Genomic DNA, 23,773 nt, shown 5'->3' with positions numbered 1-23,773 from the left:
TCAGGGTGCAGTCTTCTGAAACTGGTTTTGAATTAACACAAAAGACCAGCATGGAAAGAAGATACTCCTCACTCCTCACTGATTGAATGATTGATGTATTATGTCAGTGAAACCACTAAACAGGATGAGAGGTCCAATTCTGTTGTACTGGAACCAAAAGGCAGATGACTGTAATATCATCATGATGCGTTGGCACTTGAGTGCAAGAGATTCAGATTCTCATGAGAGCACTGTGTATTTGGTGGGCAATGTTTTGTTTTAGCAAGTAATCATGTGCATGTGATGGCTGTGTACCATGATGGGAGTCCTCCTTAGGCAAACTTTACACACAGCTTTGGCTCCTGTTCACATGTTTGAAGTAAAATGATCTGACAACATAGGTGACATTTGCATTCTTTTGCTCTTTCAGTTTAAGATAACTCACAAACCTTTCTGTGTTCATGTGAGATGGAAACTAAAAGTCAGGAAACGTTTTGTTTGTGGATTGCTTCAGCTTTGAACTAATTTCATTCTGTGCCAAAGTTATAGTAAATTAATAAATAGTTTCTCACTAATCATCCTGTGTCTTTGAACTGGATGCCATCCTGGTGCCTAATGCTTGCCGACCTGTTACGGAGCTGTTATAGTAATGATAGAGCTTTTCATTATTTTTAAAACTTTACATTAACAGAATTAGTCAGACATGCTCACTTGTGATCCTCTCTGCATTTTTATGCACATTTTCATGGTTTAGTTAGCTTTTGTGTTGTTGGTAACCTTGGATATTATATCTTTGTTAAGTGCTCATTAATCTGGATGGCTGTTGTGTGTGTGTGTGTGTGTGTGTGTGTGTGTGTGTGTGTGTGTGTGTGTGTGTAAGGCCCGACAACAAGCCCAAACCAATTTCTCTAAATTCTGTTGAGCGATGAGTGGGACAGTATAAAACATGCGGAAGCATTTTTTTCCAGTGCTCTTTATAAGTGTTTTCCTCTCACTTTATCCATGTTCAGGTCTGATTGATGGCTACACGGGTGAACGGGCTGCATTGGAGAAGCAACTGCGACAGAAGGAAGAGCTTCAACTGAGCCTCGAGCAAGAGCTGCAGGTAAGGTATTTCAGCTGCACAGAGGAGGTGATATAATTCCTTTTTAGGGAGACAATGTATTCCTTCAAAATGTCAACGGCTGATTTCTCAATTTTGCCCCTTGCATGGCATAGTACTGACTTACATGTAAGTCTAGTACCTGGAATTCATCCAGTTTGAAAAAAATACTTTTTCAGTGGAAACAAACATGCTTGGAGCCACAGGCTTGTATGCTAAAAAGTTTTGAGATGAATGACAATAAGAAAGATGCACAATATCTCCTGCTTCATCCATTTCCTCCATACTCTAACTGAATATGATTTTTTTTTTTGCAGGTTACAAGTAGCCAGCTGCATGAGTTGGAGCAGGAGAGGCTTCAGATGCAAGAGGAGAAAGAGCTGCTGTCACGGCAACAGGATGCAATGAAGGAGCACGCTGGGCCTCGTGAGCTGTGTATGTATCCAAGATTTTCTTTATTGAAAGAAAAAAGTTTTCAAATAACTATAGGAACTCACATGTATTCTCTAAAGATTTTATGTTCTTTTTTATGATGGCACAGATTTTGTTTTGTTAGTAAAGCCTAACATTTAAACAAACCGTGTTTCTAGAATTACATTGGGCAGCTTCATTTTTTGTGAAATGTTAACTCAGAGTTAGTTACATGCCAAGATAGTTGTTGAAGTAATTTTAGCTTGTGTTTCAAAGTAATGGACTGTGCCTGTGTTTACATATCAACTGCTGGAAAGACCTACAGCTCAGATTAGGCCTCACTGATTTCAAAAGATTTAAACATTTTATGAGATAATTAGGCCCACTGACAATCATAAGGGTCAAAAAGTCAATACAACTTTTATTTTAAGTGCTACCAGTTGCTACTATTGCCATGAGTCATAAATGTTCAGGCATTTCCCCACAGGTGCTCTGGAAACACCAAGCTTTAAAGCTGTATCTGTAAATGTTGGCCTATATGCAGTAATCCCTGTATTATCAGAAAGGTGTCCGATGACTACTGTAAATTCACTGATATAATGGTAAGTATAACAAGAATTAAGGGAACAAAGGGGCCATTTCAGAAACCTTTTCCTTTCCACAGCTTTAACCTACTTCTGTGAGCCAGATAGAAAAGCAATGCCAGTCTTTCTTCACATTTCTTTCTTTTGTTCATGACAAAACAAGAGCATGTTAAATTCCTATGCTTTCTTATTCTCCTGTAGGCCTAGTTGAAGCTGCAATGGTTGCAGCACCTGAAGCAGGTCTGTTCACTTTGAGCATGGCTCAGTCATATCTATTTGTCCTTTTTAAAATGTCTCCTGTAGCTGAGTGACCATAAACTGTATATCTCTAACCCTGTTCCAGCAACTCACCACCAAAGCTTGGAGCTTGCTTGCTATGGCCTCACAAACTCACTCGGTTCAAACACTAACCTTTGCTTCAGCTTTTCATTTTGATTGATTTTTGTTCTGGTTTGTCATTTTTATTCTATTGGAGTCAATGTTGGCACTCATTTTAGCATGATGAAATGAAAGTACTCTTCAGACATTTGAATGTAGTCATTGCTTCCTACTTGTCAACCATCCTAACTCAATTTAGGTATATATTTTTTAATGGTTATATACACACATTTTATGTTTGTAGATGCTGTATTTACAGCATTTAGTTTGTTATTTGTGTTTGAGTGTGATTGTTGACCATTCAGGAAGTCCCTCTCCCCTGCCTGTAAATGCTTACTGGGCATGGATTTTGCAATGTCTGGACTGTCCATGTGTTTCATCTGTCAGTTGCACTCTCTCAACTTGTTACTTTTGCACTAACACTGTGGAGGTAAACTCTGGGTGAACTGGTGGGGGGTGAACACTGGTGACAGCAGAAACATAAAGAAACATCATCATGGTGGGATCATGTTTGGGAATTTATATAGGAAGCTGACTGAGATGTTAGAAGAATGTGAAGTCTGCCGTTTACTCAGGTAAAACTGTTATGCGTCATACCAAACTGCAGAAGAGAATATTGAATATGATTTTAATTATGTCAAAAATTATAGCATTAAATATAATGAGGCTCAGACTTCACACACTTCAAATGCATCTTAGCATCCTTTTCATCACTTAAATCTAGCTGGATGACCAAACAGCTAAAGTCACTTCAGTTGATAGGCATAAGAGCTAACCTCTTCTTCTGCCTCCATCGTATCCTGTAGACCTGCTGGAGGAGACAGAGAAGCTGATGAAAGAGAAGGTGGAGGTTCAGCGTCAGGCAGAAAAGGAGAACGCCGACCTCCTGAAGCAGATCGAGCAGTTGGAGACAGAGCTGGAGGAGCACGTCAACAAGGTGATTGAGTTGGAGGATGCTCAGAAGACAGAAAGCGCAGACCTCCAACAACAGATTCAAGCTCTAGAGAAACAGCTGGAGAAGAACAGAAGGTTCCTTGATGTAAGTGACAAGAAACTGTGACAAGAATCCGACTGTTATAAAGAATTTTAATGCCAAATCAGGTTGCAGAAACAAATGCTATTGGTTTTGGTTGAGCATAGCCAGCTAATCAAAAGCTTAACAAAAGATTTTAAAGCTTTCGGAGGCATGTCCCCAACATTTGACAGGCTGGCCCTGTAACTACTTCTGTAAACATTAACTTTTTAATTAATTTCTTCATAGTAGACATAGACCTATTTTATCATTTAAGATTTCGGGGCAATTCCACCTTTATTAAATGCTACTATTAGAGCAGACCGGCACGTCATACAAGTGCATATGGCTTTGCTCAACCTAAACCAATATGTATATGTAAACTAGTGCTCATAAAATAGTAACCCAAGCATGTCAGGTCTACAGATAATATAAAATCTGCCGCATTTGTGCACATTCTGATTTAAAGGTTAGTATCTGAGGGGCCTTCTCTCCATGACCTTTTGACTGAGCAGCTCTTTCACCACAACAACCTGCATACACAGACCAGCAGTTTTTGTAGATTATGTTTTTATTGTTATTCATTATTTATTACTGTTTTTTTTTTCACCCAGGAACAAGCTGTGGACCGAGAACATGAGAGGGATTTCTTCCAGCAGGAGATCCAAAAATTGGAGCAGCAGCTAAAGAATCCACAGAAACTTCAGAGTGGCTCTGAGCAAAGAAGCCAAGAGGTAAAAGGAGAAATATATGTTGTCTGCCAGAGAACCAGGCAGTAATGGAGATTATTATTTTCTTAACATAGCACTAGAGAGGCTACAACACTGAGCAATCAGTAACACAGTAGCACAATAGTGCTGGCAGAAATGCCTGCGTAGCCTAGAAAATTATACCAAATAGTGGGAGTGGTGAAGTAGTGAAAGTTGAAGTAATGTTTGTCTTGTGATGTTCTATAAATGTGGGTTTGTTTTTCATGATCAATGAAATACACATTATGCACATTATGAGTTATGTCTGAGACTACTGTTAATCACGGTACTAGTGCCGCTTTTGATCAAATGCATCATGTTCTTAACATTAAGTCCCTGTATTTGATTAAGGTGCTTGTTGACACACTTATGACTACAGGATATGAAATATGACCCCACTGATAGAAACTTGTGTGAATATTCATGTCAGGAATTCATGACTGGCTCAGTTTGCTCTGCACCAACATGTGACAGTTTACAATATGAAGTCAAATGACAGTTTAAAGCTGCAATAATCTATATTTTTATATTATTTAAAACCATGTAACTGTGTGTGAGGTGAAAGCATCATAGTAACAAACCCTTAAATTTAAACTTTGGACTTTCTCTCAGCTCTGCAAATCCTTTCTAGTCTTTCAACCCATTGGTCTGTTGTCGCTACTGTTTGGTTCACTTTCACTGCTTTCATCGGGTTTATTTCAATCCACAGTGGAGAGATGTTTATTTGTTGAGCAAAAAAGTGCATATAAACCCACTATAAAGCATCTGTATACAGTATCTGTATACACACGCACACACGCACACACACACACACACACACACACACACACACACCATTGTAAATTCCCGGATGGACTTATTTCCCCGGATAAGTTAGTTGTAAAACTTTTGACATTTGATCCTATCAAAATTTACAATTAAAAAAATGGTAATCTGCTTTTTTTAATGTCCACATCAAACATGAGAATGAGTTTTCTTTTTGTTGAGTCTAATTCGTCACTGCTGTGACGTTCATCAGTTTCACCATGAAAAGTTGAATCTTTGCTGTGCCTGTGGTGTTGTGGATGTTTGGGCTCTCAATAACTTTGTAATTTATTGTCAATATTAATACTGTCACAATCTAGCCTTCAGTTTGCTCTTAGCAAGGAGAAATTTTCATCAAAATTGTCATCACGGAACTGCACATTTGAAGTATCAAGTATATTATTAAATCAATCGGTTAAATACTCACACCCCTTCTTTTCCTTTCGGCTGCTCCCTTTCAGGGGTCGCCACAGTGAATCATGTGCCTCCATCTAACTCTATCCTCTGCATCCTCTTCACTCACACCAACTAACTTCATGTCCTCCCTCACTACATCCATAAATCTCCTCTTTGGTCTTCCTCTAGACCTCCTGCCTGGCAGCTCCAACCTCAGCATCCTTCTACCGATATATTCACAGTTTCTCCTCTGAACATGTCCAAACCACCTCAATCTGGCCTCTCTGACTTTATCTCCAAAACATCTAACATGAGCTGTCCCTCTGATGTACTCATTCCTGATCCTGTCCATCCTCGTCACTCCCAAAGAGAACCTCAACATCTTAAGCTCTGCTACCTCCAGCTCTGCCTCCTGTCTTTTCTTCAGTGCCACTGTCTCTAAGCCGAACAACATTGCTGGTCTCACCACCGTCTTGAACACCTTTCCTTTCATTCTCGCTGATACTCTTTTATCACACAACACACCTGACACTTTTCTCCACCCGTTCCAACCTGCCTGCACTTGCCTCTTCACCTCTTTTCCACACTCACCGTTGCTCTGAACCGTTGACCCTAAATACTTAAAGTCCTGCACCTTCTTCACCTCTGCTCCCTGTAACCTCACCATTCCACCTGGGTCCCTCTCATTGACACACATGTATTCTGTCTTGCTGCGGCTAAGCTTCATTCCTCTGTTTTCCAGAGCAGACCTCCACCTCTCTAGATTTTCCTCCACCTGCTCCCTGCTCTCACTACAAATAACAATGTCATCTGCAAACATCATAGTCCAGGGAGATTCTTGTCTAACCTCATCAGTCAGTCTGTCCATCACCAGAGCAAACAAGAAGGGGCTCAAAGCCGATCCTTGATGCAGACCCACCTCCACCTTGAACTCCTCTGTCACACCTACAGCACACCTCACCACTGTCTTACAGCTGTCATACATGTCCTGCACCACTCTAACATACTTCTCTGCCACTCCAGACGTCCTCATACAATACCACAGCTCCTCTCTCGGCACCCTGTCATACGCTTTTTCTAAATCTATGAAGACACAATGCAACTCCCTATGACCCTCTCTGTACTTCTCCATCAGCGTCCTCAAAGCAAATACTGCATCTGTTGTACTCTTTCTAGGCATGAAACCATATTGCTGCTCACAAATACTCACCTCTGCCCTTAGCCGAGCTTCCACTACTCTTTCCCACAACTTCATTGTGTGACTCATCAGCTTTATTCCTCTGTAGTTGCCACAGCTCTGCACATCTCCCTCTGTTCCCTTCACCTACATGCCCATTGAAATCTGCACCAATGACAACTCTCTCACCTCTGGGGATGCTCTGCATCACTTCATCTAACTCACTCCAGAATTTCTCCTTCTCTTCTAACTCACATCCTACCTGTGGGGCATAACCACTCACAACATTGAACATCACCCCTTCAACTTCCAGCTTCAGACTCATCAACCTGTCTGATACTCTTTTCACCTCTAGAACATTCCTCACAAAATCCTCTTTCAATATAACTCCTACTCCATTTCTCTTCCTATCTGACCCATGGTAAAACAACTTGAACCCTGCTCCTAAGCTTCTAGCCTTGCTACCTTTCCACCTGGTCTCCTGGACACACAGTATGTCCACCTTCCTTCTCTGCATCATGTCGATCAACTCCCTAGCCTTCCCTGTCATAGTACCAACATTCAAAGTCCCTACTGTCAGTCCTACATTCTTAGCTTTCCTCTTCTCTCTCTGCCTACGAACACACCTTCCTCCTCTTCTTCTTCGTCTTCGACCAACAGTAGTCCAATTTCCACCGGTACCCTGTAGGTCAACAGCACCGGTGGCGGTCGTTGTTAACCCGGGCCCCGACCGATCCGGTATGGAAGTCTTTGTCACGATTCGCATGTTTGATTTGGCATGTGTTTTACGTCGGATGCCCTTCCTGCCACAACCCTCTGCATTTATCCAGACTTGGGACTGGCACAAGAAGACACTGGCTTGTGCCCCCTTGCAGTTGCATTTAAATACTCACACCCCACCCCAAAGTAATGTCCTTGTAAAGGATTACACTTTATTATCAAGACTCATTTTTTGATATTGGGACATTAAACTTTTACATTCAAATGATTCTCCGTTTCATAATGAACAAGTACGCAGCTCAGTTTTAAAAATTTAGCTGTCCCTGACAAATACGCCCTCAGTGCATTCACTAGCCCAATTTGAAACATCATTTGACAAGTCACATTCATTCAGGAAAATCTGGAGTTCAATGCCTAGTTCTTTGCCTAATGTTCTTTGTCCTTTCCTACAGTATTAACTGATTATAACTGATGTGTCCTTGTTTTGTCCCCATTATTTGTTTGTACACAGCAGCATAAAGCTCCTACTAAATACTTTGTTCTTTCTAAAAGTTATTTGAGGATTTACTTTACATTTAGTCACTTGCCACTTGCTGTTGTCCAAAGCGTATCAGCATATGTTTAAAATGTTTATTATGGGTTTAAAAAAAAGTATAGAAAATATCTTTCTTTCTTTCTTTCTTTCTTTCTTTCTTTCTTTCTTTCTTTCTTTCTTTCTTTCTTTCTTTCTTTCTTTCTTTCTTTCTTTCTTTCTTTCTTTCTTTCTTTCTTTCTTTCTTTCTTTCTTTCTTTCTTTCTTTCTTTCTTTCTTTCTTTCTTTCTTTCTTTCTTTCTTTCTTTCTTTCTTTCTTTCTTTCTTTCTTTCTTTCTTTCTTTCTTTCTTTCTTTCTTTCTTTCTTTCTTTCTTTCTTTCTTTCTTTCTTTCTTTCTTTCTTTCTTTCCTTCCTGCTTTAAAACCCACAGGTTAAACCGACAACCTCTACTAGTACACTTTTATCACTAAGTGCTTTTCCCCTTCTCTCTTTCCTCCTGTTTGTCCTTTAACTCTCCCACCTCCTTTATGCCTCTGTCTTCTTTTTCCCATCTCTGTTGCAGGTGGATGGATTAACCTTAAAGGTACTGCTTCTAGCTACATGTAGAATAAAGACCCCCAGAGAGAGCAATTAGTGCCTTTTAGTAATCCTGCCCAACCCTGTAGTGATTAACAGCCTGTCTTTCTCCTTAATCATTTTTTTTCCTGTTCACGTTTGCTTCTTCCCTACCATATGTCTTCATCTGGAAATGTTTCACCATCAAAACATTAATCCCCTCTCACTTCCCCTTGCAATGTTTTACCAGTAAGACTTGAAAAGGGACATTTTTTAAATAATAAAAAAAAAACTGTTAGATAAAGCATGTTTTTGCATAATTTCTGTTTATATATTTGTATGTGTAAAGTTTTGGTTTGTTTTAAAAATATAAACATTTAAATGATAACAAAGCAGTGTTTGTTGCCCTGCTCACATTTCCACACTGTGTGTATTCAGCAGTTTTTAATATAGTTTTCTGTGGTGCAATGTCTAAATTTGCCTAAATTTAATTTTGAATGGTGTATATATAAGACTCAGTCCTTAAAGCAACATCATTTTTTGTTCAGTAAAGCTGAAAAGCTGTTATACTGTTTTTACATTAGGGACATCTTTTTAATTTCCCAGTTAATAGTCTGTGTCCTGTTGACCCCTCATTCCTCTCCTCATTGATCTGCCTTTGTTTTGCTGTCTCACAGGTGGAACAGTTACCTGCCAGCTGTTATCGTGTTTAATATAATATTTGGTTGTTTGTGTCCCCTTGAATGAAACCTCTCTCCCTTCTGTCCCTGCACCACTTTTCCTTCCCGTCCCCCTCCTTTCTCAGGTGGATCAGCTGACCTTCCAGCTAGCTGTACATCTAAAAGCTATAATGTAGCAAGCGGAGTCTTACAACGAATCTCATTAAACGACCCCCCTTCTCTCTCCTCTTCTCTTCATCTCTCTCTCTCTCTCTTTCTCTCACTCCCAGGTAGACCAGCTGACCTCCCAGCTGAAGGAGAAGGCGGATTGGTGCAGTGAGCTGCTGCTCAGCTCAGAGCAACTGCGTCGCGACTTAGGCGACCGCGACGAAGAGATTGACAAGCTGGAGAGCCGCATCCGCGAGCTGGAGCAGGCCCTGCTGGCCAGCGCAGAGTCCCTGGAGAAGGTTAGGAAGGGGAGGGGAAAGAAGGGAATGATTGATGAGCTAGAGAGAGAAACAGCATGACAGAAAAATCTGAACAATAGCTGTGGAGCATGGCAGAGGGTGTTTGAGAGCATGTAGAAGAGGTGACAGCTAGTGGTGGAACGGGAGGAGGGACAGGATTCACAAGGAGGGAGAACAATGTGTGGGTGGGTCTACTTCAACTGCTCTGGCAGTTTTCTGTTGGTGATGACACTGAGCTATGGCTAGCAACTGTCAAGATTGCCCCCCAGTGTTCATGGAGGGCTCTGGTGAGTGAACAAAAAGAGCAGTATAGGAAATTTTTGCCTTGCTGCTGCTCAGGTAATAGATTGAGAATTTCTAAATTCCAGTGCTCTGATTTAAGATTCAGTATGGATAAAGTGCTTTTTTTTAAAAAAAATTATAACACATGTAGCTTTATAAATATCTGTTTAATTGAAAGACTTTGCTCCTGTGTGTCTTTTCGTACATACTGTAAATAACCACTGAGCTGAATTTCTTTCATGTTTTTATGTATGTGTTGCAGGTCGAACAAAAGAAGCAGCATGAATCCATCACGGAGGCCAGGCACTCCACACTGGAGGCCCAGTTACAGACAGAGAGAGAAGCTCTGGAGCGAAAAGAGAAAGAGGTAGTTTACTGTCCAGTGTGGTGTTCTCTAAAACAGTAAACCGGTTTTAGTAAAAGTGTGTTTGTGTTTAGTATATATCCATTGCATATTTAACAGCTAAAAAAAATATCATATAAAATCTACAGACATTTTTTTTGTCCTATAGCGGTGGCGTACGTAATCTGCTCAGTCTTGTGGTGTTCTTTCTGAAGCGTTTGTCATGTTTGCCTGTTGTCTCAGATCTGTTACCTGGAGGAGCAGCTGGAGCAGTTCAAAGAGGACTTGGAGAACAAGAGTGAGGAGGTGCAGCAGCTACACATGCAGTTAGAGATCCAGAGAAAGGAGCTCTGCAGCCAGCAGCAATACCTAGAAACAAGGGACAGCATGCTCCAGGTAAAGAGTCACATTGTTGCAATAATGCACTGTATTATCACAGGATTTGGAGTATTTGATGATAACGGACAGCATTGTCAAATAGACATTATTTACATATTTTATTTAAAAAAAATTACATTTTTATATTGTTATACTCTGTATTTTGATTGACTGTTCATTCAACCAAATGTGTAAATTTTCTTTGTAGTAGCTGAAATGTACTGAAGAGCAAAATATAATATAATATACTGGTTACTGGTGACATTATAGCAATGCACTTTCACAGCTACAACAGATGTTTTGGCTTCATTGCGCAACCAGAAACTAGTCCTAACAGTAGTTAACAAGATTTTGTTCTTTAGTTGTTCTGCAAAAGATGTATAATACTTTTGTTCTATTCTAGTATTAATATTTCACCTCACTACCTGTGAAAACCCTTTGAATCACATGCTCACTTTAATATTAAGCCTTTGCTCTTTGTTGCAAATTTTTTTTGAACATTATATTTTTCCTACAGTGAAAAATGCAATGAGTCTTCATTGCAGATGCGATACATTTCTTCTGTGACTCAGAAGAAATGTGCAAACTTCAGTAGTCTGCTGCAGGGCTGAGCAGACTTTTCACCTCACCTGCTTATTAATAGCCATCGCATTATAATTTCTTGACTTTTTAAGGTGATGGAGGAGAAGGACAGGGAAATAGCTCTTCTTAATGAACAGATCATTAAACTCCAACACATGGAAACAGCTTCTGACAACAAGGTAAAGCATTATACGTATATGAAATAGAACCCTATTCTATTTCGAATACGTATAGCTATGTGGTAGTGCATCGCTGTGTGTGTCCTGTGGTTCCCTGTACGCTTTTATTTTGGTTCACTCCTCCACCCCCCCTATGTTTCATGCTTATTTGATTTGGTAAGTAGATTCACATCACCATCTTTTGTTGTGAGGTGTGCTCATGTGAGGTGGCGTTTTAAACTTCTGAGTCTTCACAGATCATTTTATGTCTGATTATCATAAAAAAGTTTAAGAAAAACACCACTGAAAACCACATTATTTTGGGCCCAAAGAATATTTCAAGGACTCAGATGTTTAACCAAGTAGTGGGAGGGCCATGGACTCATCAAATGTGATATTTTTATGGTTAAATAATCCATATATCTCACTCTTTAGGAGATTGATACGAGAGACGAGCTGTTAAAAGACCTAGAGTCCCAGGTGGAGTGTCTACGGAGTGAACAAGAACGTCTGAAAAGGAATAGCGAAGAAGAACTTGATCAACTGAACGCAGTCATAGACAAACTTCAGCAGGAACTGGCCAATATCGAGCAGAAACAGGCTACAGAAGAAGATGAGGACACTAAGGGCGAACCAGAGAGCAGCTTGTGGGGTCCAAGTAAAGAGGAGTATGATGAAATGAAACAGAGAATGGACCTGGCCACCAAAGAGCTTGATACCCTAAAAACAGAGCACAGTAACATTTTACAGATGTATCTGCACTTGAAAGAGAGTGCAGAAACTTTAGCCGAAAGAGAAAATCTGGTGAACTCAGAGGGCGAACTTGAAGAAGCTCTGAGGGAGAAAACTGCAAGTCTTGTAGTCATGCAGGCCCAAGTGCAAGCTCTAGAGCAGAGTGCAACATCCAGAGTGGAAGAGTTAGTGATCCGTATCCAGGAACTCGAGGGCCTGGTTGATGAAAAGGACTCTGAGTTAAGTCGCCGCTGCATCCTTGTGGAGGAAACGCAAAGCTATGCAGAGGACCTTCAGCAGAAGATCTCTAATTTGGAAGAAAATCTTAGAGAAAAAGTGGCTGCAGCACTGGTCAGCCAAGCCACCCTAGAGGCCTTCCAGCAGCAGAGGTCACAGGAATTCAAAGAAAACCAGGACTTGCAGACACATTCAGATTCACAAGTGAAACCACTTATGGAGCCACATGACTACAACTTTGGTGAGTTTGGAATCCCACAAATGGATTTCAGTGGATTGGGTCAAGGAACGCAAGTTCCCACAGGGACAGTCGTTCATCTCACCCAGAAGCTTCGGGAGATGGAGGTGGGACTCAGTGGGATGCAGAAAGACCAGGAGATCCAGAAGCAGCTGCTCTCCAGCTCTGAGGAGGAGGTGCTGGAGTACGAAAGGAGGCTAGCTGTGCTCATGGACCTGCTTAGTCAGATGAAGTCCAGGACTCGCCAGAGGACTGTGGAGGTAAAGAGTTCAGCCAGGAAGCGTGAAGCCAAGAAAAAGTCCACGTAATCTTCCATAAAAGCACAAATTGTTGTTTTTCATCTTTGGTTATTAAACTATTAGATGCAGCCAGGCACTAAATGTCCACACTTTTGCAGTTTTTATACTAAGCCAAGTATTTTTTGATGGCCTTAACTTCACATTTTAGCACACAGGCAAGAAGGTTCTATCAATATTTTTATTTAACACATTCAGAAATAGGTAGGTTTGTAATGTACAGCATGGAATGTATCCCTGTCCTATACTGTTGTGGTGTGATTTTCTTTTGATCAAGTTTATCAGGTGAAGATATTATTTATGTATAAATTGTTTCTGTTACTATGAAAACTCCAGCCATTCGAGTTTGTATCCCACTTTTACTTTTCAGCCAAGATTTTAAAACATTATGTACTGACAGAATACAGAATCACAAACTAAACAAAAAAAATGTATCTTTGCAAAAATTACAATTTACAATATACAATATTATTATATCTGTTATTATATTATTATATCTGTGATTTATGCGTGTAGATTATCGGTTCACAACCAAAAACACTATGTAGTGATTTTGACTTGGAGAATTAATGTTTTTTGCACAAAATAGCTCTGAAAAGTTTAAATCTGCCATTTTTATCAGGTCTCTTCTGTTGATGAACATTTGGCTGTGACAGAGCTTCTTCGGGAGGTGCAGGAGGTCCGAGATGAGGCCTCAGCCACCAAAGAGCAGCTTGAAAACTACAAGGAAAGCTGCAGCAGACTTCAGGAGGATCTCAAAGTATGTCAAGTAAACAGCTTCTCAATGCTTAGACTACTTGTGAATGTAGTTATGATGTTTGATGAAAAACATCTGCTTTTTTTTCAGGAAAAAACTGCAACAGCCGAAAGACTGCAGGACCAACTTCAGATGGTAGGATAAAAAGATTGATGCTCTAGACTGTAGCATTTTTTGTAAAACAGTATTTTTTTACTTTTTAGATTTTTAGACAATAACCTGGTCTCTCTAGGTATCATCTACTTGTGGTGAAGAGGTTAAAGTGTCCAAGCTTCAACAGGAACTCTTGGAGGCTCAGAATGAAACAGCAACTACCAAAGAGGAGCTGAGCAGTTGTAGAGAGAACTTAGAGAAGCTACAGGAGCTGCTGCAGGTACAGAGGAAGTTGCACATTTAAAATCTTTGACGATATCCTGTCTTTGGTCCTTTGTTCATTGAAATTCATTTTTCTTACTCTTTGTTGGGCAGAAACATACTATAACTTTCTTTCTGCTTTTGCTTTGATATTCACTTTGGAGATCAACAACTAATGTCGCTAGATTTAGAGATTTTCAGACCCTTGAGTGACAATTTTTTTTAAACGTTATTAGCAACACATCTAGTGTAATTCTTTGGCTGACATTCAGTACTTTTCTTGAGGAAATTTTTGAGGAAAATTACATTTAAATGTACTTTTAACCTTCATTTTTTTTTGTGATTGCACTATTCACCTCATAAAGTCATAATATGCAAAGCAGCATATGATTTTTTCTTTTTTTTTTCCCCAAGTAGGTTTTAGCAACTTTCCACTAAAAATTGTTGGCAACACTGGACAAAGCTAGGCTGGATTTATCAAATGGTTTCAAAATCCTACTTTGAGCAATTCGAAAACTTATCCCAGATTTTTAAATATAGATTTAACAAACTAAATATATGTTGATCAATGAACCTTAGAAAGTTGCTAGGTGACAATTGTTGCCCGCAAACAGAACCATGCAAGTTGTTTCCCCGGTTTTCAGTGTCTTTGCTAACTAATGTAACTATCTGCTGGCTAAAGCTTCATATTTCTCATGTTGTAACTGTTTCAGCTGTTGCTTTATCTCTGTTCAAGCACTTCACCAAACAAGCATATGTATGTATTTATACACATTTCAATTATATACAATTGTGTTTTGAAAGGAAAGAGAAATGACCATTGCTCAACTTAAAGGAGAACTTTTCCAAGTAAGTCAAAAATGTTTTATTAAAATTTGATTATTAATGTATTTCTGTCTGTCTGAACTTAATAAGTTTTTTTTATGGAAATTTGTTTCATGATACCTATATGTATATACAGTATTTGACCCCCACTGCCTACCTGTCCACCAGGTGAAAGCTCAAGAAGATAGAGCTGATGTGACAGAGCTTCTCCAGGAGCTGCAAGAAGTCAGAAATGATGCGATGTCTACCAAAGAAGAACTCAACACCTACAAGCAGCATAATGAAAAACTTCTGGAGGACCTCCAAGTCAGTGAAGTTTCCATTTCTAAACTCAAAGAGGAGTTACAGGAGGTGAGAAAGAATGTGGATACCACCAAAGAAGAACTCAACACCTACAGGCAGCATAATGAAAAACTCCTGGAGGACCTCCAAGTCAGTGAAGTTTCCATTTCTAAACTCAAAGAGGAGCTCCAGGAGGTGAGAAAGAATGCGGATACTACCAAAGAAGAACTCAACAGCTACAAGCTGCACAATGAGAAACTACAGGATGAACTCCATGTAGGTGAACTGTCCATTTCCAAGCTCAAAGGGGAGTTGCAGGAGGTACAGACAGCCTTGATGAAGACTGCAGACTGTGGTCCCCAATCTCCATCTCCCTCTCCCTCTCCATCTCCATCTCCATCTCCTCAACCTCAGTCGTCCGCCACCCAGTCCAAACGCAAAGGAGGCAAACAGCTGATTAGTAAGGGAAGCAGTGCCAAAGAGAAAGTATCTCTGTCCAGGAAAACCTCTGCCACCTCCAGCCTGTCCTCCAGCAAATCTCACAGCTCGCGACTGAACAGCAACTCTGAGCAGCAGCACATGGCTGTAAAAGACTCGTTCACACAGACTGAACATCTCCAGTTATCTGAACTCTGTCCAGCAAGTAAGTCTGCCACCAACGAGGAAATGGAGGAGGTAATTGGAGAGTTTCAGGAGAAGATTGAACAGATGCGAGAGCTCCATGCAGCGGAGATCTTGGACATGGAGGCTCGGCATATTTCAGAGAGCGAGAGCCTGCGGAGGGACACACAGGCTCTGGAGGATGAGTGCAAAGCCCTCAAGGCTGTCATTGACAAGCTGCGCTGTAGTGAGGTAAGGATAGGAAACAAGATATTAGATAATATTTCATTGTAGGTTGTATCTGTAGTAAATCTGTCATACTGTCTTGTTAGCAGTCAGTTAGCAGTCTTGTTGACATTGAAGATTTTAAAGCCATTTTTATAAAGTGGTGCATTTGTCTAGAATGACATTGAAAATTACTGGGCTGTAACATATATAATATATACTGCATCTACTTCTCCTGTTTCAGTATGTTGCGAGCTGCTATGAGTTGCTACATGCTTAGCACCCATGACCTTTGCAGGCAACTGCACTATGAAGAAATGATTAGTTGAATTTATTTTTCTTCTTTTCTAGGCCCTTATGTCAAGACAAGAGCGCCCTGCATTACAGTTCAAAGATGGGTACACCAGTGGTAAGACACAACACATGCATTATTCCTATGAACAACTTCTCCGTTCACATTATTGCTTTTGTTGTTTCAGAAGAGCTTTTTTCAAACTGACAAAATTCACAACAGTTCAGACTTTTTAAATTTTTAACAACCTTTACTATTCATTTCACACATTAACATTAGCAGTGGCTGTGAATCTGCACTATGCAAAAACACTGAACCTTCAGGTTAACAATGTTACAAAGATTTGAATGGTGCATTGTTTAAGAGAGCTTTGTCCTCTTGCAGACAGCAGTTCAGACTACAGCCAGCGAACTGGATGTGACTTGCCAAGCTTGCAGCAAGAGTTCAGGACGACTCCAGAGGGAGCCAGGAGAGAAACTGATGATCCACTCCCAGACCGGATTAAGGTAAAACCCACACCCAATTTAAACATCAGCCTATAGTAGTCATCTAGTCATTTTCATATCATATATTATCTAGGATTGTTATTGTACTAATACTTTAAAACGTTAATACAACTGAAGCTGATATCTAATAATCTAATAATTTTTAATTTTGTGACTTTTGGGGCTGCATGATGTGCAAGCAGAACATATTGTGTGTTGTATTGTTTCTGTGCTTGCCTTGCAAAACATTCTCCAGAAGAAACTTTTTGTTAGTTTGCCTTACTGCATGTTTTTATTTTTTATAATTCAAATAAAAAAAGAACAAAAATAATTGCAATATTTCTGTATATGTTCTCGTATATTTAGACGTTGCTTCGTGAGGTGCATCAGGAGGGCATGCAGGTGCTTTCTCTGTCAGAGCTTCCTCTCTCTGAAGGTGAACCAGGCAACCAGTACAGTGTGCAAGGCTGGATGAAAGAAAGAGATGCTTTGATGGCAAATATTGAGTCTCTCAAAGGCCTCATCACTCAGATGCAGACACATAGAGAAACACAGGTAGAAGAAAGAGCCTTCGAAACCTGTTGTCGCAGCCAGTTCAAACCATCCATACAGTGTCAAGTTGTTATTTTGTCAGATCTGGGTTCTCTTCTCTTCATTTGTGTGTCTGTGACTTATGCAGGCATCAGGCTCCGTGGACTGGCGAAGAGAGCTCCTGGAAGCAGTGCGGAAGGTGTTTGTATGGGAACGAAGTGTGTTAAAAAATGCTCTCTACAGCCAGTTAGATCTGCTGGATACCAGTGATGCCATCATTCACCTCAATCAGCTGGAGCACAGACTGGCTGAACAGGTCAGTTCAGAATTCAAAAACTGAATCTGGATGTTTAATTCATTTAAAATGACTACTCAACACTACCTGGTGTTTAAAGATTAGAGGTAAAAGTGGAAGGACAAGTGTTTCACATATGCATTTTATCTATTATCCTTTAAACTTAGTTGACTTTAGATTTTTTACATTATTAGCAGAGTTGTAGCCAAGTGTTAACAAAATGGATATATTATTGGATAGAAACAACCACATTGACTTTCTTTGAAGCACACCTCTCGAGTTATTTCTCTCCTCTGGCTACACAATCAGTGGATCCAGTAACCAGACAGATGTTGTCTTTGTGATCCCTGTTGCAGGATGCGTTCCACAAAGAGGCAATGTCTTCACTCCACACTGCAGAGAGGTCCAGTCTCACCTCTGAGATTCATCAGCTCCGTTGTCAACTAAAGCAACTTCATTCAGGTGAACCCGGTCAAAACATGTTTAAAAAAAAAAAAAAAAAAATCCATCCATCCATATTTTATAATTTGATTAGCAGGACCAATATGAAAAATATATCACCAGTTGCCTCAGTAAGAATCTTAGGATGGATTGATTGGTTTGTTGTCCTTCAGGTGCCCAGCCTGTCATGCCTTTAGCTATTGAAAGTAACGTGAAAGAGAAGAGGGAGGAAGCAGGAGGTGATGGAACAGTAGAGGCTGACAGGCTTCTGGTGGAGGAGCTGAAGGGTGAGCTGTCCCAGACTAAACTAGAGCTGGAAACGACGCTCAAGGCTCAGCAGAAACGTCTTAAAGAGCTGGACACACTCAGGTTAGTTATGCTGTTTTTTCACAGACACATCATATATCCATCATGTATATGTTTACCTTCTTTGTGTTTGTAGTAGAGGTAAAGATAAAAAATATGAGTTGGGAGAGTTGGTTGATACATATAACATTAAGTTCCCAGGTCTGAATCCAATCAGGGATTTGGCAGTCATATATGATGCAGTATATGGTGGCATGTTGTCATTAAACCCCCAATGTCCCTCTGTTGCTTAGTAGTAAAATGGCAGCAGTAAGAAAGCCTGCAGTGTTTCACACAAACAATTTGTTAATCTTTTTTCTCAATCCTTTATTCATCTGCCAACATTATTTGTCTACAGTATGTTGGTTCTAATAGGAAACCAGTGCTTAAACATTTGCATTAGTGAATGTTAGTCATAAATTTGAAGAAAAAAAATCTAATCTCATTACAATTATCGTTGTCTACAGGGCAGAGGTATCGCAGAAAGCTGCCGAGGTGGATGCACTGAACGACCAGCTGACAGAGGAGAGGAAACGATGCAGAGACCTTCAGTGGTCCATGGAGAAGGAGAAGTGTCGAACTGGGAGAACTGAGGAGAGTAAGCGAGAAGAGCTAGAGGTAGGAATGCTGTAGTGACTCTAAAAAAAAAACAAACTTTAATGATATTCAGTTTTATTTAGGTCAAGTTTAACCATCTGACTTTTTTTTTATTATTACTATAATTTTAAAACTTGGGTTGTCATCTTCCCCTCCAGGATCTTCACCTCATTCTGGAGGAGCAGAAGAGCCGTGTGGCCCAGCTGACCACAGCCTTGGAGCAGGAATGCCAAGCCTCGTTGCAGCTCTCTCAACAGGCTGAGCAGGAGCATCTGACTCTCCACAGACGCCTCCAGGAACTCCAGGTTCAGCTGGAGACAGAGCGAGCAAAGGCCCAGGAGCTGGGCAGTGCCCTGGGGAGAGAGAGGGAGCTGAGAACCAGTGTCTCCTCCAACAGTGATGAGCAGGTTAAGGAACACAAGAGGGGCAACGAAGAGAAAGGGAGTTTGCTGGAAAGACTGCGAGGGGAGCTGGATGACAAACATGCACAGGTGGGAGCTTTGTAGCTTGTAGTAAATTTTCCATAATGCATGAATTTAATAGACGTAGAAACCTCAATTTTCATCACTAGAACCTTTTTCATATTAACCTTACATTTGTTCTGGTTTTCCTTCTGCAGGTGGTGGAACTCCTAAGTCAGGTAGAGGTCCAGAGGCTTGAGGTGGTACAAAAAGAAGAGGAGTTGACTTTGGCGAGTCAGAGGTCAAGACGGGACCAGGAGGCACTGCTGGAGGCTCAGTCCCAGCTGGGGAGCCTGAAAGCCCGAATGTTGGAGGCCCAGGAGCAGCTTGAGAGAGAGCTGGAGAGGAGGAGGAGCCTGGAAGAAGAGAAGGAAAGACTGGAGGAAAGGTTGGACCAGTTAGGAGAGCAAAGAGGAGAGACGAAAGGAAGTGGACCTCTGCAAGCTGACAGCCACAGTGTGAGTCCCAATTACCAGTTATAGATCGGAATGAATTCTCAGTACTTCTTTTATGTGGCTTTGTTTTAACTGTTTCCGTGTTTTTACTAAGCATCTGGACAAAGCATTAGTAAGTAATGTTATCTCTGTCTATTTAAATAGAAGACTGTTTGGCAAAGTGAGTCTACAGACCGCACTGAAGACTGGATATTCCAACAGAAGAGTGGAAACACGTCTAGCTCCAGCAGCACATCTACTCACCTGGAGTTTATTCCAACAGGTCGCACCAGCGGGCCTCATCATGGTCCTTGGCGCACAGTCGACAGGATTGTGGGCAAACTTCACCTCATTTCCTCAAAGGTCCACAGCATGGCGAACAAGACCAACGGCAGGTAATTGAAGCAGCTATTGTTCATTTCTTTTTGTTAAATGATCAGAATTGCCTGTAATGACAATCCTACAAGGAATAATTCCCCTACAAAATCGTGCAACTTTATCGCCTTTAATTGTCTTTCAGCAAGTTCTTTTGGTTCCCTATTTTAAAGCAGCTTTACTATTTTAAAGGAAAGTCTGATCACATCAGTGTTTTTTCCAAACCATTTTTCTAAACAGCCACTGTACGCTACCTGTTCAGCAATTAAAAGCTGACATATATTACACTTATTACGCTTAATGTTTATTGTTGAAATTAGATTATTTATATGCTACATAAACTAGAACACCTATAAATGTATAACCACTTATGAGAGTTTTCTGATATGAAATATGTGTGTATGTGTTGTACAGGCTGAGTGCTGAGGTTGACAGTGAAGAATTGTCGTGGGTGCAGTCAAGTATTGATGAGGTCATCACTATGCTGCAGCAATCCCCAGTTCTACCCTCCATCCCAGAGGTCAGAATTTTTTCATCACAATAATTCTTTCCCCCCCCCCAATCTTTTTATGCTATTCATATGTAATTAATGGTACACAGAAAAATGTTGCAAAACCCTATACGAGGCATACTTTAGTTTAGACACAGAAATTGCATCAAAGAAAAGCTTCACTTTGCTGAAACACGGCAAACATTCCACCTGTGCTGAGCTTAAATTAGATTTCAGTGTTTGCTTTATATAATTAATAGACATCTTGAGATTTACTCTTGGTTGCCACTGCTTGTCAATCTCCCTTGTGTTTTCCTCAGAGTGCGTCCATGTTGGCAGAAGGCTCGTCCCACTCCTCCAGCTCTCTCACAGAGCGGCTGCTGAGGCAGAATGCCGAGCTGACAGGCTTTGTCAGTCGTCTGACTGAAGAGAAGAACGATCTGAGGAACCACACGCTCCGCTTGGAAGAAGAGCTCCAACATTACCGGCAGGCTAGACTGGGATCAGGAGACGGCGTGAGTAGATGACAGAAAAATGTATTGTTAGACTAAAACAGCTCTGAGATCAGAAAACAGCAGTACTGTAGTTTCAGTGGAAAGTTGTTTTTTTCTGTAATACTCAAAGGTAATAAGATGTAGTAATCCAAGAAATTTGTTTACGTTACTTTCAAGCAAATCTATTACAAACATAATGGGCATGAAAGGCAGAAAGAAAAACTGACTCAAATATTAAGCATATTTTTGTTTTCACTACCTGCAATGCCATACTGTGGACTTAAATAAAATGTCTTCCTGCAGTCCAGCAGCAGGAGAGGAGTGTCAAAGGCAGACTCAGCAAGTCTGCTACTTTCCCAGGAGCGGGAGGCTTGGACTCGAGAGAAGATCCACCTGGAAAAAGCCTTGCACCTGGCTCAGTCCCAGGTGACCCGACTAAGGGGAGAGCTCAGGTCCCACACCTTGAGAGAGATAACAGGCCCTGGGGCTGACAATGCTGCACTGAAGGTCAGCGAATAACAGCAAAAAGTCTCTGTCTTTTCAGTTAGTTTGTAATTAGTTAACTGTTAAAATGTATTTGTGGATGTTTGGATGCATAAATGATCAACTTACCGTTGTCAGGAAAAATTTAATTAATTTAATTTAATTTAATTTAATTTCTCCCTAATTTCCCCCTTTATCTCTCCACTTTTTGTAGAGGATGTATGGGAAGTACCTGAGGTCAGAAAGCTTCCGCAAAGCACTAGTCTATCAGAAGAAATATCTGCTGTTGCTGCTGGGTGGCTTCCAAGAGTGTGAGGAAGCCACACTGGCTCTGCTCTCCAGGATTGGAGGCCGCCCATCACTCTCCAGCCTGGAGTCCCTTAACCAGCGTCGCCGGGGCCTGATGCGCTTCCGCTCTGCTGTCCGTGTCTCTATCGCTCTCTCCAGGTATGCAACTGGAGACCTGGTTTTGTGTAGATTTTTTTTTTTTTCAAATTTGAAGTAATATAGGCTGTAACTTTTAGGGTAATTTAAAGTAATTGTTTTTGTCCCTTGTAAACACAGAATGCGTTTCCTAGTGAGGCGATGGCACAAGGCAACGGGGATGAGCCCGACAACCTCGTGCAGTGTCAACAAAAATGGAGTAGGACTGACATTAGGTAACTGAAACATTTTATGTCTTGTGGCTTCTGTGTGTTGTAATATAATTTTAAAATGCTTCTCAATGCAATTTTTTGTCTCAGGAACAGACATGAGGGACTCCCCGTATCTTCATCCAGGCAGTGTGGAAACCTCCAGAGAAAGAGGAAGTGGAGGAGGAGGACTCTCCAGCAGCAGGGGGCGAAGTGGACGTGAATCTCCCAGATCAGCCATCTCCTCCACACACCACAGGTACAACTTCTGGCTGCTACTAAGAATTATTTTTATCTTAACAGAAGGTTGTTCTCAGCACTTCATCTAACAACTTGCAGCTGAATCTAGTGCCTCTCAGATCAAGGACAACAAACATTTTGAAAGAGAAAAGACTGGCGCATATTGATAAACGTGTTGCTTTAGTCAATAAAACCGTCTCCTCTATGCAACTGTATTTATGCCTCTATTTGAACATCGACAGTACAGGAAATAATGGAACAGAGAAAAAATGACAGATGCTGTAATGTCAGTGTACTGTACAGTACTTTAAGAATCTATATCACACCAATAGTCCACTAGACACCCCGGAGAGACCTCTGCTGTTTTATTTGGTAGTTACCAGTAGTAGATTCAGAAAGCTAACGAATGAAAAGATCGAGGCTGATGTTAAAGATGGTAACTACCGTCAAAGAGTACTGGCGCTTGATGTTATCCTTGCCAGTCTGATGACAATTTGCAATGTCCCCACATTTTTCAAAATTGTTGTTGTGTAGGTTTCACATAGCTGGAGATCATGGCCCTCTCACTTGTTCCCACCTGGAGAATTACGACCCTGACAGAGCACTGACTGACTACATCTCCAGATTGGAGGCCCTGCAGAGGAGGCTGGGAAGTGTGACGTCAGGTAACACAAACTGTGGGTGAACACATCTTTTGAGTAACCAGGTTACTGTTATCTTTCTGTCTGTATTTGTTGTTTTTTTTTTTACAGTATATTTATAAATGTAATCCAGGTTTCATGTTGTTTATTTCATTTTATTTTCTGCTCAGGTGCTTCGTCATACGCTCAATTGCACTTTGGCTTGAGAAGATAGATGCTGACAAGCTACTTTGGCTTGAAGAAACTTGGTTGCCTTTTCTTGTGCTGAGCCCTCTGCTGTTTTCTACCATTCTGATGTGGACTTTTCATGTGGACCAAAACACATTTTTTATTAGTGTACGACACGTTGTTATCCAGGCTTCTCGTTGCCAGCACTTGAAAAACAGCTATGTTTGTAATTAAATCTGCCTCTTTGTTGTGGATGAGCTACAATCATGTAAATTTGTCTAATGCTAATTTAAGACTTTGTGATTAATTTATATGTTTGTGTTGTATGGGTGGACCGTTTATGTAGAGGATGTTTGGGTTTATTGTTAAGGAGGCTGCTACTGAATATACTACACTACACTGTGTTTTGTTTAGGCTGGACTGACAACAGAGGACATTTGTAGAGAACGTATTTTTGTAAAGCGTAGGGGCTTTGAATTTTCTGGGTATTTTGTCAAAAACTGAAATAAAGACAACTACATTATTTGAAAGTGAGAGTTGTTTAAAATTTTTTG

The 23,773-nt window shown here is 40.6% G+C and overlaps 1 protein-coding gene across 7 annotated transcripts in view; it reads left to right on the top strand.

The window, feature by feature from the left end:
* Positions 1 to 23,749, top strand: part of akap9 (A kinase (PRKA) anchor protein 9) — a 60,400-nt gene extending 36,651 nt beyond the window's left edge. For 4 of the 7 annotated variants that reach the window (XM_067499122.1, XM_067499096.1, XM_067499079.1 and 1 more), the window contains 33 exons: positions 990 to 1,084; positions 1,399 to 1,516; positions 2,278 to 2,316; positions 3,261 to 3,493; positions 4,081 to 4,200; positions 9,350 to 9,526; positions 10,071 to 10,175; positions 10,395 to 10,547; positions 11,204 to 11,290; positions 11,705 to 12,736; positions 13,395 to 13,532; positions 13,620 to 13,664; positions 13,762 to 13,902; positions 14,688 to 14,732; positions 14,877 to 15,842; positions 16,167 to 16,224; positions 16,492 to 16,613; positions 16,959 to 17,147; positions 17,272 to 17,439; positions 17,775 to 17,880; positions 18,033 to 18,228; positions 18,672 to 18,822; positions 18,960 to 19,292; positions 19,421 to 19,720; positions 19,862 to 20,091; positions 20,486 to 20,591; positions 20,882 to 21,076; positions 21,359 to 21,562; positions 21,753 to 21,985; positions 22,103 to 22,197; positions 22,282 to 22,429; positions 22,945 to 23,087; positions 23,222 to 23,749. In XM_067499122.1, the coding sequence (XP_067355223.1) occupies positions 990 to 1,084; positions 1,399 to 1,516; positions 2,278 to 2,316; positions 3,261 to 3,493; positions 4,081 to 4,200; positions 9,350 to 9,526; positions 10,071 to 10,175; positions 10,395 to 10,547; positions 11,204 to 11,290; positions 11,705 to 12,736; positions 13,395 to 13,532; positions 13,620 to 13,664; positions 13,762 to 13,902; positions 14,688 to 14,732; positions 14,877 to 15,842; positions 16,167 to 16,224; positions 16,492 to 16,613; positions 16,959 to 17,147; positions 17,272 to 17,439; positions 17,775 to 17,880; positions 18,033 to 18,228; positions 18,672 to 18,822; positions 18,960 to 19,292; positions 19,421 to 19,720; positions 19,862 to 20,091; positions 20,486 to 20,591; positions 20,882 to 21,076; positions 21,359 to 21,562; positions 21,753 to 21,985; positions 22,103 to 22,197; positions 22,282 to 22,429; positions 22,945 to 23,087; positions 23,222 to 23,265 (6,515 nt within the window). In that variant the 3' untranslated portion in view covers positions 23,266 to 23,749. The remainder of the gene's footprint in view (positions 1 to 989; positions 1,085 to 1,398; positions 1,517 to 2,277; positions 2,317 to 3,260; positions 3,494 to 4,080; positions 4,201 to 9,349; positions 9,527 to 10,070; positions 10,176 to 10,394; positions 10,548 to 11,203; positions 11,291 to 11,704; positions 12,737 to 13,394; positions 13,533 to 13,619; positions 13,665 to 13,761; positions 13,903 to 14,687; positions 14,733 to 14,876; positions 15,843 to 16,166; positions 16,225 to 16,491; positions 16,614 to 16,958; positions 17,148 to 17,271; positions 17,440 to 17,774; positions 17,881 to 18,032; positions 18,229 to 18,671; positions 18,823 to 18,959; positions 19,293 to 19,420; positions 19,721 to 19,861; positions 20,092 to 20,485; positions 20,592 to 20,881; positions 21,077 to 21,358; positions 21,563 to 21,752; positions 21,986 to 22,102; positions 22,198 to 22,281; positions 22,430 to 22,944; positions 23,088 to 23,221) is intronic. The other 3 variants (XM_067499105.1, XM_067499112.1, XM_067499131.1) reach the window with 3 other exon arrangements.
* The last annotated feature ends 24 nt before the right edge of the window (positions 23,750 to 23,773 follow it).

This window comes from Channa argus, chromosome 1, assembly GCF_033026475.1.
Source record: "Channa argus isolate prfri chromosome 1, Channa argus male v1.0, whole genome shotgun sequence".
In the NCBI taxonomy this organism is placed as follows: domain Eukaryota; kingdom Metazoa; phylum Chordata; class Actinopteri; order Anabantiformes; family Channidae; genus Channa; species Channa argus.
The sequence above is the reverse complement of the archived record's forward strand: the minus strand, read 5'-3'. Positions and strand labels throughout refer to the sequence as shown.